The sequence below is a fragment of the Lepidochelys kempii genome, chromosome 2, assembly GCF_965140265.1.
Source record: "Lepidochelys kempii isolate rLepKem1 chromosome 2, rLepKem1.hap2, whole genome shotgun sequence".
NCBI classification, from domain to species: domain Eukaryota; kingdom Metazoa; phylum Chordata; order Testudines; family Cheloniidae; genus Lepidochelys; species Lepidochelys kempii.
The window spans coordinates 168,120,098-168,134,704 of NC_133257.1; the positions used below are offsets into that span (position 1 = coordinate 168,120,098).

At 38.9% G+C, this 14,607-nt stretch overlaps 1 protein-coding gene across 2 annotated transcripts in view; it reads right to left on the reverse strand.

Moving 5' to 3' along the window:
* Positions 1–5,091: 5,091 nt before the first annotated feature.
* VWC2 (von Willebrand factor C domain containing 2) overlaps positions 5,092–14,607 on the reverse strand; it is a 117,259-nt gene continuing 107,743 nt past the window's right edge. Inside the window, exon 4 of one of the 2 annotated variants that reach the window (XM_073332728.1) lies at positions 5,092–9,029. In XM_073332728.1, coding sequence (XP_073188829.1) covers positions 8,878–9,029 — 152 coding nt within the window. In that variant the 3' untranslated portion in view covers positions 5,092–8,877. Of the gene's footprint in view, positions 9,030–10,537; positions 10,600–14,607 lie in introns of those variants that run through there. The other variant, XM_073332729.1, reaches the window with a different exon arrangement.

Genomic DNA, 14,607 nt, shown 5'->3' on the forward strand with positions numbered 1-14,607 from the left:
GCAGTTTCTAGCTATTTTGACACATTTCTAGGTAAACAGTTTAATACAATAGCTCTTCAAGTTTGGGATTTTCAAGTCGTAGCCTTATACACATAGACCTTGTTTAAATGTTTGGATCTGTTACACTTATTACATTCTGAGAAGGAGAATTAAATACATGTGCTTCAGCATACTTAATGTTACTTCTTAAACATAAAGGAAATTAATTAAAGAAATTATATTGCAAGCACCTATTTGTATATTTTTATACGTAAAGGTCTAAGACTTCATAAAGATTCTGATTTGATGTGAATTGTGCCAAAATATTAAAACATTTGAAAAACCATAGTGGTTGCTTTTTCAGTTTTAATGAACTAGTTTCTCTGTAGTGCATATTTATGTATGTATATCCAGGGCCTCTAATTAATCAAAAATAAATGCAAAAACATAATTAAGATTAACAGAATGACTTTTTATTGCTGAAACAGTTGTATAAACAGCATATCTAATATTTAGCAGAATATATAAAATAGCTATTTTTATCAAACGCCATTTTAAAACAAGTAGCTGAGAAAAAAGCAGTGTTTGGCAGGTGGGTGGGGGGGGGGGAGCTTTAGCAGTAAATTATGAAATTAATCTATGGTCAACTGGAATCTACAAAATGACCAAATCCTAGTTGTTCCGCATTTTCATTGGTAAACAGGGATAAACAGAATGCAAACTGTAAGTGTGGTTACACTGATTTGAAGCACTGCACATAAAATGTCATCTCCATAATTAGCCAATCACAATAACACTAAATTACTTAGCATTAGTTTGACTTATCGATGGTTAATAAAGCATAGGAAACGGTGAGTCTTGTGCTGGTAACATGCCAAGTAATGTAAGCAGATGGAGCTTTGTACAGTACCTACTGCAAATAAATGCCAGGATTACCCTCTGGAATTAATTATTAGTTTTTAAGGCAGTAGAAATATAGATTAAGATGCACTTTTTACTTTTTTTATAAATAGAGAAGTACATTTATCAATCTGATGCGCCTTTTAAAAAAACCTGTAGTTGGCACACAATTCCATCCCCTAAAGGCATTTATGAAATATCAACCATACTTCTTGGGATAGAATTGAATTGATAAGGGTTATGCTGCAATAGTTCTTTTTATTTTCATGTGTCATATCCTATAAGGGTCTTGCCTTGAGTCTCTATGCACACATTGTAGCATAGTGTGGAAAATGGTTGTTTTTTCTGCTCCTCATAATGAGTGAAATTAATTCCATGAATCAGGCCAACTCAATGCCTATATACCACTTAAATCCTACCTGAGACTTATTTGGAGGGATTAAATAGTACCACTAGTACATAAGCCTTGTGCTGTTTTACTACATAGAGGGAATTTCACCTTCTATGAACGTGCATTCCTCACAAGGTTACTTATACCCATTCTCATATCTGATAATTCATTAATCACAATTAAATACAGGTATGATATATAGTCTATGAGACAAACGTTGATCTCAGTTACATTGGTGTTAATCTGGAAATTAATTTACATTGGTGTAACCAAGATCAGAATTTGGTAATTTGTGAATATATTTACACGTACTGTCAGCAAATGTTTGTGTACATTCTGTATATAGATATGCCATCGATATTTTTCATGCTTCCCAAAATATTTCCATATTTTCCAGTTTTCTCTCTTGTATTTCCTTCAAAATACTTCCTTATTCTCTCAATGCCTGTCTGGAAATTGCAAACTTCTTTGCATATAAATCAGAAAATTTCATTTTCTGTCTTTTTCAGTTCTCAGTGATAATTCCATGTAAGACTTGTATTTATATTTCCCATTTAATCTTGCTATACCTGTTGCTTAGTTTGCTACTTTTCATTGTTGTGCAAGAACTGATATTGCCATGTCACCTTTGCTTTTATTTTATTTTATTTTATTTTCTCATTAATTTTGTCTTTTATATCAGACCTAGGCCCATCCTCAGCACTCCCACTAGGACTTGTAGGTACTTTGAGGGCAACCTTGCAGCTGCCTCCTACAATATCTGCACCAGGAGAATTCTCCACTCACAATCCACTCTGCTGAGGACCCCTTTAAGACATTCTAGCCCTTTTACTTGGTCTAGAGGGGAACCAATGGAAGGGAGGATCTCACACCAGATGAGATGTTGACTGCTGTTAAGGTGAACACCAAGACTGTTGACTGATGCAAGGGTAAGCCCAATATTTACCTTGAGGGACAATGAATGTTGACTATGTCAAAATATTGTCACTTTTATGTGTTGATACATCCTGATGAAAATATTCAGAATGCAATATCTCCTTTTTATAGCCATTCATTTCTTATGTTATCATTTTTTTTCCTTTTACAGCTTAACAAGAAATGAAGTTACAGGGTCTAGATGTGTTATTAGCCTCAGTTGAGCCATCAGGAAACAGAAATTAGTAAACGTTACTTCATAAATTCAGAGGTAAATAAGATTTTTTTCAATTAATTTAGCTCCAGCTAATCAAGGTGCGGTGTTTTCATGACTGATCCACAATTAGCCATCAAAAATATATACTAGGTCATGTTACTTATCTCTTTACCAATTCAGGATTCTGTTGTAACTTTAAACAATCCTGTTTAAAGTTATCAAGTAGTAGCATCTCTACCTCATTTGGTAGGAGGCTGATCCATAGTCTGATATCTCAGACTGGACACTTTTTTTCTGATATTTAGCCTTGATTTTTCTGCTTTGTGGGACATTTGCTTCCATGATTTCAGTGTTACATTAGAATCTGGTTCTTACTGCAAAGTGTTTCTATGAGATATTTCATCATCATCTACAGTTTAACACTCTCAATGCCTTTTGTGTATTGGAGCATGATTGATTTTAGGGTTGTCTTTAATATCACAAATGGTAAGATGCTTGAACTTTAATCTAAAATTCCTTTTTTACCTAGAATTGATGAATGATTTGGATGTATGGATAGCAAAGTGGAAAGTAATATTCTTTTTCCCTACCATGGTCTTGTCTTTTCTTTCCTTGGGGTTTTTCAGCAATGTACTGGGCAGAGTGTACTTTCCATGAAGCCATATAAATACAGTATGTAAAGGGAACATGTTGGCTGTTAAGGGAAATGGGTTATGTCAGCCTGACTTTTAAATGAATTCCTTTTCAACATCCCCTGTATCTAATGTGGAAATAACTCATGATCCATTTAATATAATTGCCTTCAAAAGATAGACTTTTGACACTAAAAGTAATTAATAGTCCTGCAGTGTAATGTAAACATAGTGTGAGAATATAGAGATGAGATATTTTTTCCAAAGAGTGAGGAATCTCTTAATTATGATTGTTTTCCTCTCTTTTTTGGTGGTATAGGCCCCAGTTTAAGGATCCATCTCTATTCTGGACAGCTACATAAGCATTTTCCTAATCAGGGCCTCAGTCTTCTGTTTTTCTGTGTTGTGTCAACTTCTTTACTGCTTTGTTATTGTACTCCTCATTTCTTTTGTCCTACGATATGTTATTGCAACCTCCTTGTCTTTTCACACCCATTTTGTTCCCCCACCCCTTGAACCTCTTCTTACTTTGTTAATTTCCCTCACACTCATAGTCTTTCTGTTCCATTACCTTCCTATACTCAAATTCTGTAGTTTTCTCCTTATTGTTTGGCTTGATATATTTCTTCCATTGTCACACTCATACCATTATGGCTGTTCCTCTTTCTGATGTTCTTCTGCTCTCACCTTTTTTCCCATAATAAAAACCTTTAAGAATGGCTATATTTGCCTTTACAATATTATCTTCTCTATTTGGTGTCTTTTTCTGTCTTTCCTGTCCCCTTGCCCCCAAATCCCAATAAGAATAGTTAGACAGGAACATACCAATGCTTCAACTTGTGCAGTTTAAAGGCTCTCATAATGTACCAGGCAGTTGCACTACAGTATAACATGGGAGCAAACTTCTGAATGCTGCTTTTTTATTTTTGTTTAGCTTTTAACCTTTCCATCTACTATGTTTTCATCCCTTCTGACCATCACTTTGAATCTAACAGAAAAGAACAAATAAAGAACAACTGAATGCTTCATGGAGAAAGCTGGAAAAGAAGTTATATTTATAAATAGTTTTGATCTCACATTTTCTATTTTTCCCCCCATTCTTAGTAATAGGAACATTTTATATGAAAGACTTTTTTTTTTTAAATATTCTCTGCCTATTCCTCTATCAGAAACCATATGTGGCAAGATCTCTGCAGAACCTACTTATGCGTATTTGAGGCCACAGAAATGTTGTAAAGCCACAGAAGTCAGAGTTGTACTGTTAAGTTGGCTCTGATTTCAGATAGGGAATAAGCAGGAGAATTAAAAGCAGAGACCCTGTGTTCATGGAAGTATCACTAAAAACAACTCGGGAAAGACGAATGCCCACTCATCTTCACACCTCCCCCACAAAAACATCCATTCACCATGAAATACAGACTTATTCGTGACCCGTTAGCAGGTTTTGAAATTTAGTTAAGGCCCTACCAAATTCATGAAAAATGTGCCATGAGCTGTGAAATCTGGCTACTGTAGGGGAGGAGGGCTCTTACCAAGTGCTGGGCTCCAGCTGCTAGTCCCAGCTGGACTGGGGAGGGACGGAACTTGCTCTTCCTCTGCAGGGGCCATTCCTGGGCCAGATCAGACCCACCTCTCGGAATCTCCCCTGGCTGCAGGAAGCTCCACAGCTGCACTGCCTTCAGAGCTGGGCTCCCAACCAGCAGCTGCAGGCAGCCATGGGAGATTCCCGGGGGTAGGTCTCACCTGGCCCCTAAAGTGGCCCCTGCAGGACATGAGGAAGTCCCATCCCTACCCTGCCTGGCTGGGACAAGCAGCTGGAGCCCAGCACATGGTACGAGTCCCCAGCTGGGGCAGCCCCAGCCCTGCACCTCCCCAACTCCAGCCCCCTACAGCCCTTAGCAGTCACCAACCAATAATGTGCCCCCACCCCCCCTACCCTGCAACCCTCACTTCTATGCTGGCGGTAGCACTGGCTTCAAAAGCCCTCTGGCCGCCCAGCTCTGAAGACAGCACAGAAGTAAGGGTGGGAATCCTGCAACACCCCCCCCCCCCATGATTCCTTTTTGGGTAGGGACGCCCATGGTTACAACACTCTGTTTCAGATGTTCACGTGTGAAATTTCAGAGAAATTGACTATTTTTAAAATCCCATGAGCATGAAATTGACCAAAATGGATGCTGAATTTGGTAGGGTCCTAGTTCTTATGGATGAAAAACTGCAAGATAGAGAATTGCCAACCAGCTGAAATAAGTAACACTGCTTGAACAACGGCAGGTGTCTTTGACCATTTTAACTGGCTTGAGGTATTTTCCCGTTTTTGACAATATACATTAAGTGATAACCCAATATTATTTGCAGTATTACATATTCTTACCACAGATTCTAAAACTATCATTTTATGGCAAACTGACATTTCTTCACTTCAGTAACATATGTTTTAAACTTGATTAAAATTATAAATTGGAAAGAGTTATATTTAACTTCCAGTAAATTGTCTGTTAGCAAAACAGAGCTTGTTTTCATTGTTTTAATGTCTCTTCATTTTTGTTAAAACCTCAGCTGAACACTTCTCAGTATGATAGTCAATGCAACTCAATACACTGTGTGGGTTTGCTCATTAGGAACTATGTAGTTGGATCTTATTTGTACTTTTGCATGAAGAAATTAAACCGCATGTGCTCCTACATTCAAACAGGAATATTACTTCAGTTATGTGGTGAGAGCTAGATCAATATAGATTTCAACATCGGTATCTAATATGGACACGAGGAACATTCTGTTCTGCTTAAAAAGTTTTAGGAAAAAGTCTACAGCTGGACAGGCTGTTTCCTGTATTCCATGTTTGGCAAGGTTTTATTGTTCTTTTCCACTGCTATTTGAAAGACTCCGTAAGATGTACCTTTTTTCTTTTTAGTCCTCAGCATCTGGGGGGGACAACATCCCACTGCAGGTTGTACATTCCTTTTCTTTTTCTTTTTGAAGGGGAGAGGATATTGTTCTGTCAAAGTGGCTAAATCAGCACTAGTCTAAAAGGTGATGATGGGAAGAATTAAGATAAACTCTAAATAAAAATTAGTGCATCTACAAGGTGCCAAATCCACAGCGCTGGAGCCTGAAGTTCACATGCACAGGTATCAGAGCCACATACTGACATGCTCGCACACATTACATTGCCAATGTTCCTGTTCACTGACATAGTAGAATCACCCTTGTAGAGTACAGTGCTCCTGCTTGTTCACTTCTTTGCCTCTTTACTGAGGCTGTCAACAAGAATGCCAGTCAGAGCCCATTATGGGTTGTTTTTTGTGCAGCGTTAACATCTGCGCTAGAAATTTGCCTTTGCCCATCAATTTCACACAGGCCACTGAACAGTCCTCAGCTGGCAGTAGTTACTATGGACCTGGGCTGGGTTTTGTTCAGTGACCTAGATGTAGAAGGTTCCATAGCCATCTTGCCATCCTCCCAATCATGATTTTTAAAAAGCAGTCTCTGCAACTCAAAAATATTTGAGAAACATCTTCAGTAAACCAGAGACACCTGAGAGATCATAAGAAATCACATAAATCAGACAGGAAATTCTGGATGAAATTAGAAAAAGACTGAAATGGTTATGTTGGTGTCAGGATTAAAAATGTGAAGTGGAAAATGCTCAGTATTAACTATGCCCCTGAATTGGAACAGGGATTTGAACCCACCTCCCCTACATTCCAGATGAGTGCCTTAACCTCTGTGTTGGGTCTTTCAGTCAATTCTGTTGAAGGTGGGAAACACCTGGGTTGAGAATCCCAGGAGGGCTTTGGCTTGGATTGCTCAGAAGCCTCACTCATTAGCTGTGGGGCAACATCAGGGCTTTGCATGTGCTGATTGGTAGAAATTTAGGCACCTGCAGGGCTAGGCAGAAGCTGAGTAGTGGTTTTGAGAATGGCAGTGGCACCTAAATGTTGGAATCCTAAATATCTTTGTGAATCTAGCCCTTAGCAACTTGGGACCAAAATCTGTTTGCTTTATTCAGCTGAGTAACATAACTACTTTTGTAAGGTGAATAGGATTTGGCTCTGATTTAGGGCCAAATTCTGCCACCTTTAGACAGACTGAGGAGGACCTTACTGCGCTAGTGATTTCCACTCAGGGAATGAGGTACTATTGTTGGTAGAGGTAGCAGGATCCAGCACTTTATGTCCAGATTTGCAAGAGTGCTCCACATGTTGGGTGCACACATGTGATGAAGCTCTTCACAATCTGCCCATTAGTGATTTCCATTTACTACCGCTAGCAGAGTAATATTTTTATGCTAAGAGTGAAACATTTAGGGTACATGTGTTGGACATTCTTTCTGCTGCTTATTGATGATAGCTTTTTAGTATAATATTTTGATGTACTTTATATACATGTACATAGGCTTGAGAAAAATCATTTTGATAGTTGATGGGTTCAGAACACATTTGAAAAAATCATAATCAGTCCAAAACCTACTTTCCTCGATTGTCCACCTCGATGGACTGAGGCTATATGTGAACTTGAAGTACATTTTGTTGTAGGATTATTTTTCTTCAGATTTTTAATTGTTATGGTTACTTAAGCCTGCTGTGCATTTTATGTCTTTGCTGCTTCATAGTTTCATCATTTTCTTGTCCATGATCTGGTTGAGAAACAGTTGTCTGGCGACTGATAGCTATATGAGCAAAATCCAAACTTTGGCCCTTTGAAGTCAATGGCAAAACTTCCATTGAAATCCTGATAGAAGTCTGAGAGCTAAAGAATGTAAGTTACGCATCAGGTGTCATGTAATTAACTACTAACATTGCAATAATTCAGCAAAGCATATGCTATAGTTAAGTCCATACTTAAGTGCCTTCTTGAACCTGGGCTTCACTAGTGATTCAACCCAAGTGTAATTTATGAGAGTAGCAGAAAAACCAAGAGCGTGTTTAAATAAAGCAGATCTCCACTATTTTATCTTACACCTGTTAATTGCTTCTCCTGTTATACTCCCCGTCATACGCTGTTGTCAGTTGTACTTGTTTTTCACAACCATTAAATGTAAAATCATTGCAAGCTGAATTGTTTAGTCACTTACAGCCCTTATATCAGATATGGGATGCTTTACATCACAAAAGAATTCATCCTGATGTGATGTGTAAATACCTGAAATTAATTCTTATAGGATCCATGTTTAGAGTTCTGAAACAATTAATTACTATAATCAAAGTCACAATTTCATACTCTCCTCCCAGTTATATTAGTGCAGGGCCACTGGAGATGCACGCAGAATAACTGAAAAGAGAATTTGGTCTACTTTTGCACATATAATAAATTTAGCACATTATTTTAAAGCTTATACCGTATATTTTCAAAAGGTAGAACTTTGAAGTACCTGAAATATGTGATTTGCTGGCTGTTTCCTGGCCACACGTCTATTATTGTTGCCCACCAAAAATAAAGTCCAAATAAAACTAAAACAGAAATGTTTTAGGCATGGTGCATGTACACAGTAGGACAGGTGACCGTACCATATTTTAATCTGTATCTATATAAAACATTTATTTTAACCTCTATAATGGGATTATATAAATACATAGAATATTTGATAGAGTGTACTCAGTGCACTCACCATGAAAATAAAACGTTAAGACAGGATTTTTTATGTCCAAACTTTAAATATATGGATTTCTTTGTCTTGCAGTATTGCATTACTATGAAAAACAAAATACCAATATGATGATCTTTTTCTCCTCACCAAAAATATTCTTATTACAATGAATAATCTTTCCCAGGCTTATCTAGGTTTTCACTGCAGTGAAGTATTTTATAAAAACATCATAGTACTTTGATTTGTAGATTCCCTAGATTTGTTTGCATTCATGTCTAGTGCACATAGCTTGTCGTTCAATTCTCCAAGTGCCTTCTTCGTAAGTACAGTGACATATAGTGCATTCATCAGTCTTCACCTCTCGGCCAGCTGGAATGACAGTGGTTTCTGCAAAGCAGTTTGGGCCTAAAAAAAAAAAAAAAAAAATTAATATATATAAGCTGTAATATGTTTAGTTTTTGCTCCTTAATACTGCAGACCTAGTATGAAATTAGTAACAAAAAGTATGTTACTTTTAATGTCATATAGTTGTGGTTTTTAAAACAGGATATTTAATTAGAAAAGGGAATGAGAACCATCTGTTCTGTGTTTGTCTGGGGGTTTGTATGCACATTTCCCCTCCGTTCAGAATATGTATATGTGTGCTAGTTGTACAGTGTTTCGTAGTAAGACCATACACAGCGATGACAGACATCTGGACAGAGTCTGTTCCTGTAGATCAATACAGATTTCAGATGTGAGAAATACTCCATATTGTCCAGAAAGAGTAGAACACTATAGCATGACTACAGGTTATCAAGCATTTTACTTCAGATTTTATTGCTTCTTCCACTGGAAACATGTTTAGAATATACTTGTAAAGTATCCAAGCTTTATTTTGTGTTAGCTGAGAAAATATTTCCTGTCTCCATTATAACAGAGTATAATGTTATAATAATAATTTAAGTCTGTGTCACCACCTGTGCACTGTATATATTGATATATTAACCAGCAATAAGCGAAGCACCCTTTTTTAGAGTTCACAGAAACATGTTTGTTTCCAACTACAAGGCAGGAGAACTACCTGACAATAGTCTCTTCAGGCTGGTGCACTACCCCTTATAAAACACTGTGTTTCTGAGTTTTCTTTGCAAACAAAAAGTAGAAGCCAACTATTGGTTGAGGACAAATGGAATGATTCATATGTTAATTTGAACAACAGTCTCTTAGGGTAAAAGAATATCATTTTGTTCAGCATCTGTGTACCAAATATATTACACCTATAGGCTGAGCCAGTGCCCAATGAGTTCCAAAGGACACTGCGTTAGACCCTTAGACCACTGAAGAGTTGCCCCTGTAGAAAATACCTTCTAGAACTTGCAAAACTCAAGTGTACTTTTTAAATGAAGTTGAACTTGCATAATTTTATTCTTTGTATATTTGACTGACCGTAACTTAGACAACTAAAATATTAGGCTTTGTTTTTGGATTCTTGCTCAAAGTTTTGCACATAATAGAATTGCCATCGCTCACCACTCAGAGCTTAAAATCAGCATACCACATTTAAAACATCTAATTTTATAGTGGTACCACCTTGTTCTCTGACCCTTTCAGTTTTCACAAGCTAAACATCACGGGGCTAGATCAGTACTTGAATGGGAGACTTCAGCTATTGCAGAAAGTGATATTCTTCCTTCTAAGTCACTACTGAACTAATGCCCCAAACACAGTCCTGTGGGTGGTATGCTATCTTTCAGATTCGATTAAAAACAACTTTGTTATATATTTTTTTTTTTTAAGATTGTGGATTTTTCCTACCAATATAGCTGTTATCACTTGTCATGTGACCAGGATACAAGAGTTAACACTTTCTGATTAACTGAAAGTTTAGGCAGATACAGTATTATTATTGTACCTACACTTCTGGGTAGAACACAGCAGTTTTCTCTTCATTGGGATATAAAGATGCGTGGGAATCATCCTATAGAGACCTTCACTGTAAAAGATATGCAACAAATGCTAAATTATTAGGGTGAAATTCACTGCTGTACAGGGAATCTACACAAGACCTATATCCTACTTGAAATCCACCTAAGCACTGAGAAGTGTAAGAGGGACATTGGAACTAAATTTTGTTCTGAGAGAGTAAATGTTATATTTTGTTGTGATGAGCAACAAGAAATGAAATACAATTTGACCCTTAGTGAATTTAATTAATTGGGCTATTTTAATTCCCTTACATTGAAAAGTATCTTATGCTATGAGCGGTGCCATTGAAATCAGTGCATTATTTAACATGAGTAACCATATCACAAATTGTTAAACTACTTCAGTTTGGAGAGGCTGTTTTATATTGGTAAGTCTAGTGTCAGTCACCTACTTGAGAAGGGTAGGCCTATCACAAAATAATGGTGAGACAGCAAGATATTAACAAGGAAGATGTTTTCTTAATTTTCGTGTGAATGTTCTGAATGACCACTAACTACAAGGGAAATTATCTATTTTAGGGTTTTGTATTTTCTTCCATCACTGAAGCATTTGAGCATCTTTCATGTTAATTAGATTGGTATACCAAAAGTTCCTTGTTCATTTCAGGTGGTCTTAAGCTATTCTCCCTCTTTGTTACAGAAAGCTTTGATCAGGGAGCTTTCCATAACATAAACCACCATACTAAAACAATAGATGAAACTTAGTCTGGTTATGATATAAAAGTGTTACACTGAAGAGGCTACATCAAACAAAACACTGGGAATTTATGTGCACACAGACATCAGTATATGCTACATGTACATGTATTCTGCAATTCTCCTTCTTCAACTTCTATGGCTTTTGATGCTAAAGCATAACTTGACTTAAGTTTGACACGCTAGCCAGAGTGGTCAGGTGAACTGTATGTGCAATCAACTTGCTGTGTGATCTTTGCCTCAATGTCCTCCTCCTGTAAAATGGGGATAACACCTCCTTACAAGAGTATTGATAGTATAACAACATATGAACAGCCCTTTGAAGGTGTGAATTGCTAAATATGTGTGTGATTATACCTCCTCTTTAATATCTACACTATTGTGAATTTAGTAAGATATTCCCCAGAAAGCTGTACTTTTTTTCTTTTTTGTCTTCTGGGCCATTTGCAAAGATAAATCTGGAGACTTCATGAAAATTAAGGTGCACATTTAATGTTTGTTCTGCCAGAGATGAGAGACTCCCTATAGACAGATGTGCAAGAAGATATTTTATGTTTAGGGACTGCTCCACTGTAGACACTCCTGACTCAACAAGGAAGGAAATATTTATATTTGTAAAGATATTTTTCAATCTTATTAGAAATATATAAAACAGTTGGTATGATTTCTCGCAACAAAATTTTTGGTGGCCTCAGAATGTGGCCACCAACTCTCCCTGCTGGCCGCACTGACACTTTTTTCCTAAAATACTTAATTAACTTTAGGAAAAACAATTAAATATACACATATTCACATCCAAATCATTGTAATGTATATCTGTAGGTTTTTTGGCAGATTCAACAACAAAAATAATGCTGCCTCCCTCTTCTGCCCCGCTACCCAGGGCTTAATGGGTCCTGGGGCTTGCTGTGAAAAGTGATTTTTCATATTTGTTAATATCATAGCACACTTAGTAGCTACCTGGGAGGCTAGGAAAAGTGATAAGTGATATTGCCAAACATACAAGTATCACTTTTCACAGATAGCTAGTAAGTCTGCTGTGAAAAGTGATACTTGCATGTTTGTTAATATCACTTTTCTCAGCAAGCCCCAGGACTCATTAAGCCCGGGATAGGGGGATGGAAGGGGGAGGCAGCAGTGACAGGGGATGGATACATGGGAGTGGGTGATGAGCCCCACAGCTGCATGGCCAGAGTGGTCTGGTGTCTGCTGCCATGGGGCCAGAGCTCAGTGCCCATGGCCAGAAACTGCGTGACTCGAGCTAGGGATCGGAGCCCGCTGCCACACAGCAGGAGCTGTGGGTCAGCGCCCAGGACTAGTGCCTGCTGCTACACGGCTAGAACCCGGAGCTGGGTGCTGGAGACCTGGAAGCAGGAGTCAGCACTCACTGCAGCACAGCCAGGGCCAGGGGTCGGTACCCAGGACCAGCTCCTGCCACCACGTGACCACAGCCCGGGAACAGAGCTGTGGGTCAGTGCCTGGGTCAGGGGATCAGCACCAGGGGCTAGGGCTGTGTGGCTGGAGCCTGGGGCCAGTGTCTGCCACCTCATGGCCGGAACTGGGAGCTAGAGGCTGACTGAAGCTCTGCGACTGGAGCTGGGGGGCAGCACCTGCTCCCCAGCGGCCAGAGCCAGGGGTTGGCACCCAAAGCCCTTCAGTTGGAACTCGCTGCCATGAAGCTGAGGTTGGGAGCTGGTGCCTGTGGCCGAAGCCTGGGACTGGAGCCAGGAACCAGCACCTGCTGCCATGCAGCTGGAACCAGGGGCTGGAGGCTGACACCCCACAGCTGAAGGCCAGTGCCACATGGCCAGAGCCCGGGGGCTCAGTAACTGCTGTCCCACGGTTGGAGCCTGGAGCCGCATGGCCAGGTTCCTGAAGTCCCGCAGCTGGAGCCTGCTGCCCAAACCCCCTCCTCCCCACAATGTGGGTCAATAACTCACCTTGCTCCTGCAGTGTTGTGTCCCATCTCTCTCCAGAGGCAGTGCAGGGCAGCGCATCCAGGAGCAACAAGGAGGGAAGAGGAGGGGCTGATACTTTACCCCCCCCCCCTTTCCCCTGATCACTTCTCAGGAGGCTGTCATGGCCGCACGAAAAGCCCCTGGTGGCCACATTTGAGAAACACTCATCTAACTGGACATCATCGTCTCTACATCCCCCCCCCCCCCCCGCCCGTGATGAGAGGGCAATTCCTGATTAAAATATAATGAACAGTTAATAGTAAATCAGTCTGGTATTTACTCACTAACCATCAAAATTTTTCCCCAATGCCCTGCCTGAGCAGCCAGGGAGGGGAAGGAAGCCTCTCTCCCGTAGCTCACTCCAGGGAAGTTAAAGGGGTTTTAAGCAAAACTCTGGCGTTTGTGAATTTTTAATACATTTTTTAATAAGATAGATGGCCTGGTATATAGCTGGACACTTGAAGACAAACCAAGGTTTTAAAAATTGTTACTGATTTATCACTCAAAACATTTGAATTAAAAAAGAACTATGTGAGGGTAAAGCAGCAACTCTTTTACAACCTAAACTATCCAAATACTTGCTGATTACAATATTATGGTGATCTAAAATGTTGCTTCTCTCTGTTTGCCAGTAGCATAATGGAAAACGAATCTCTTCTCTTTGGCCAATAAAGCATGCTACCTGCCATGCTTTGTGGTTTCTAAACTTGTTCTTTTTAATACTATCGTTCCATCTTTAGCATCTGTACAATTTAATGTAGCAACAGCCAATAGCGTTTGTTTGAGGAGAATTTACTTTACAAATACCATGATCTAGGTCACCAGGTTGTGTAAACTGGTGTAGCGCCTATGAAATCAATGGAGCTGCACCTATTTAAACCAGCTGATGATGTAGCCTCATCTCGTATAGGATAGTCGCAACAGGACCAATCCCAGAAGTAGTTTGAAATTCTTCAACTTGTTTCCCAAAAGTATATGCTTGATCCTGCATTGATCCCTATTGACTAGGGAGATTTCTTTCACAAGTCTAAAGGTCTGATTCTGTTGTAACAGTGGACTAAATCAAAAATAACTTCCATGAAAACTGCAGTTACATCAGTGTAAAGCGAGTGTGAGATCAGAACCAAGTTCTTGGACAGTTAAGTAAGAAATCCTAAATTTCTTGATCACATTGAAATGTTTCAGTCTAATTAGGTAAACACATAGGTAGATATTAATTAGGACTATATAGGTTGAGGCGGCTTCTTATATCCTCAAATATGTTTTTAAAAACAACTGTTGGCATAAATGCATCTCTTGTACAATATTTTGAGGTTTCTAATTGATACCATGAAAAGCTTCCAGTGAATTATGATGTTCAAT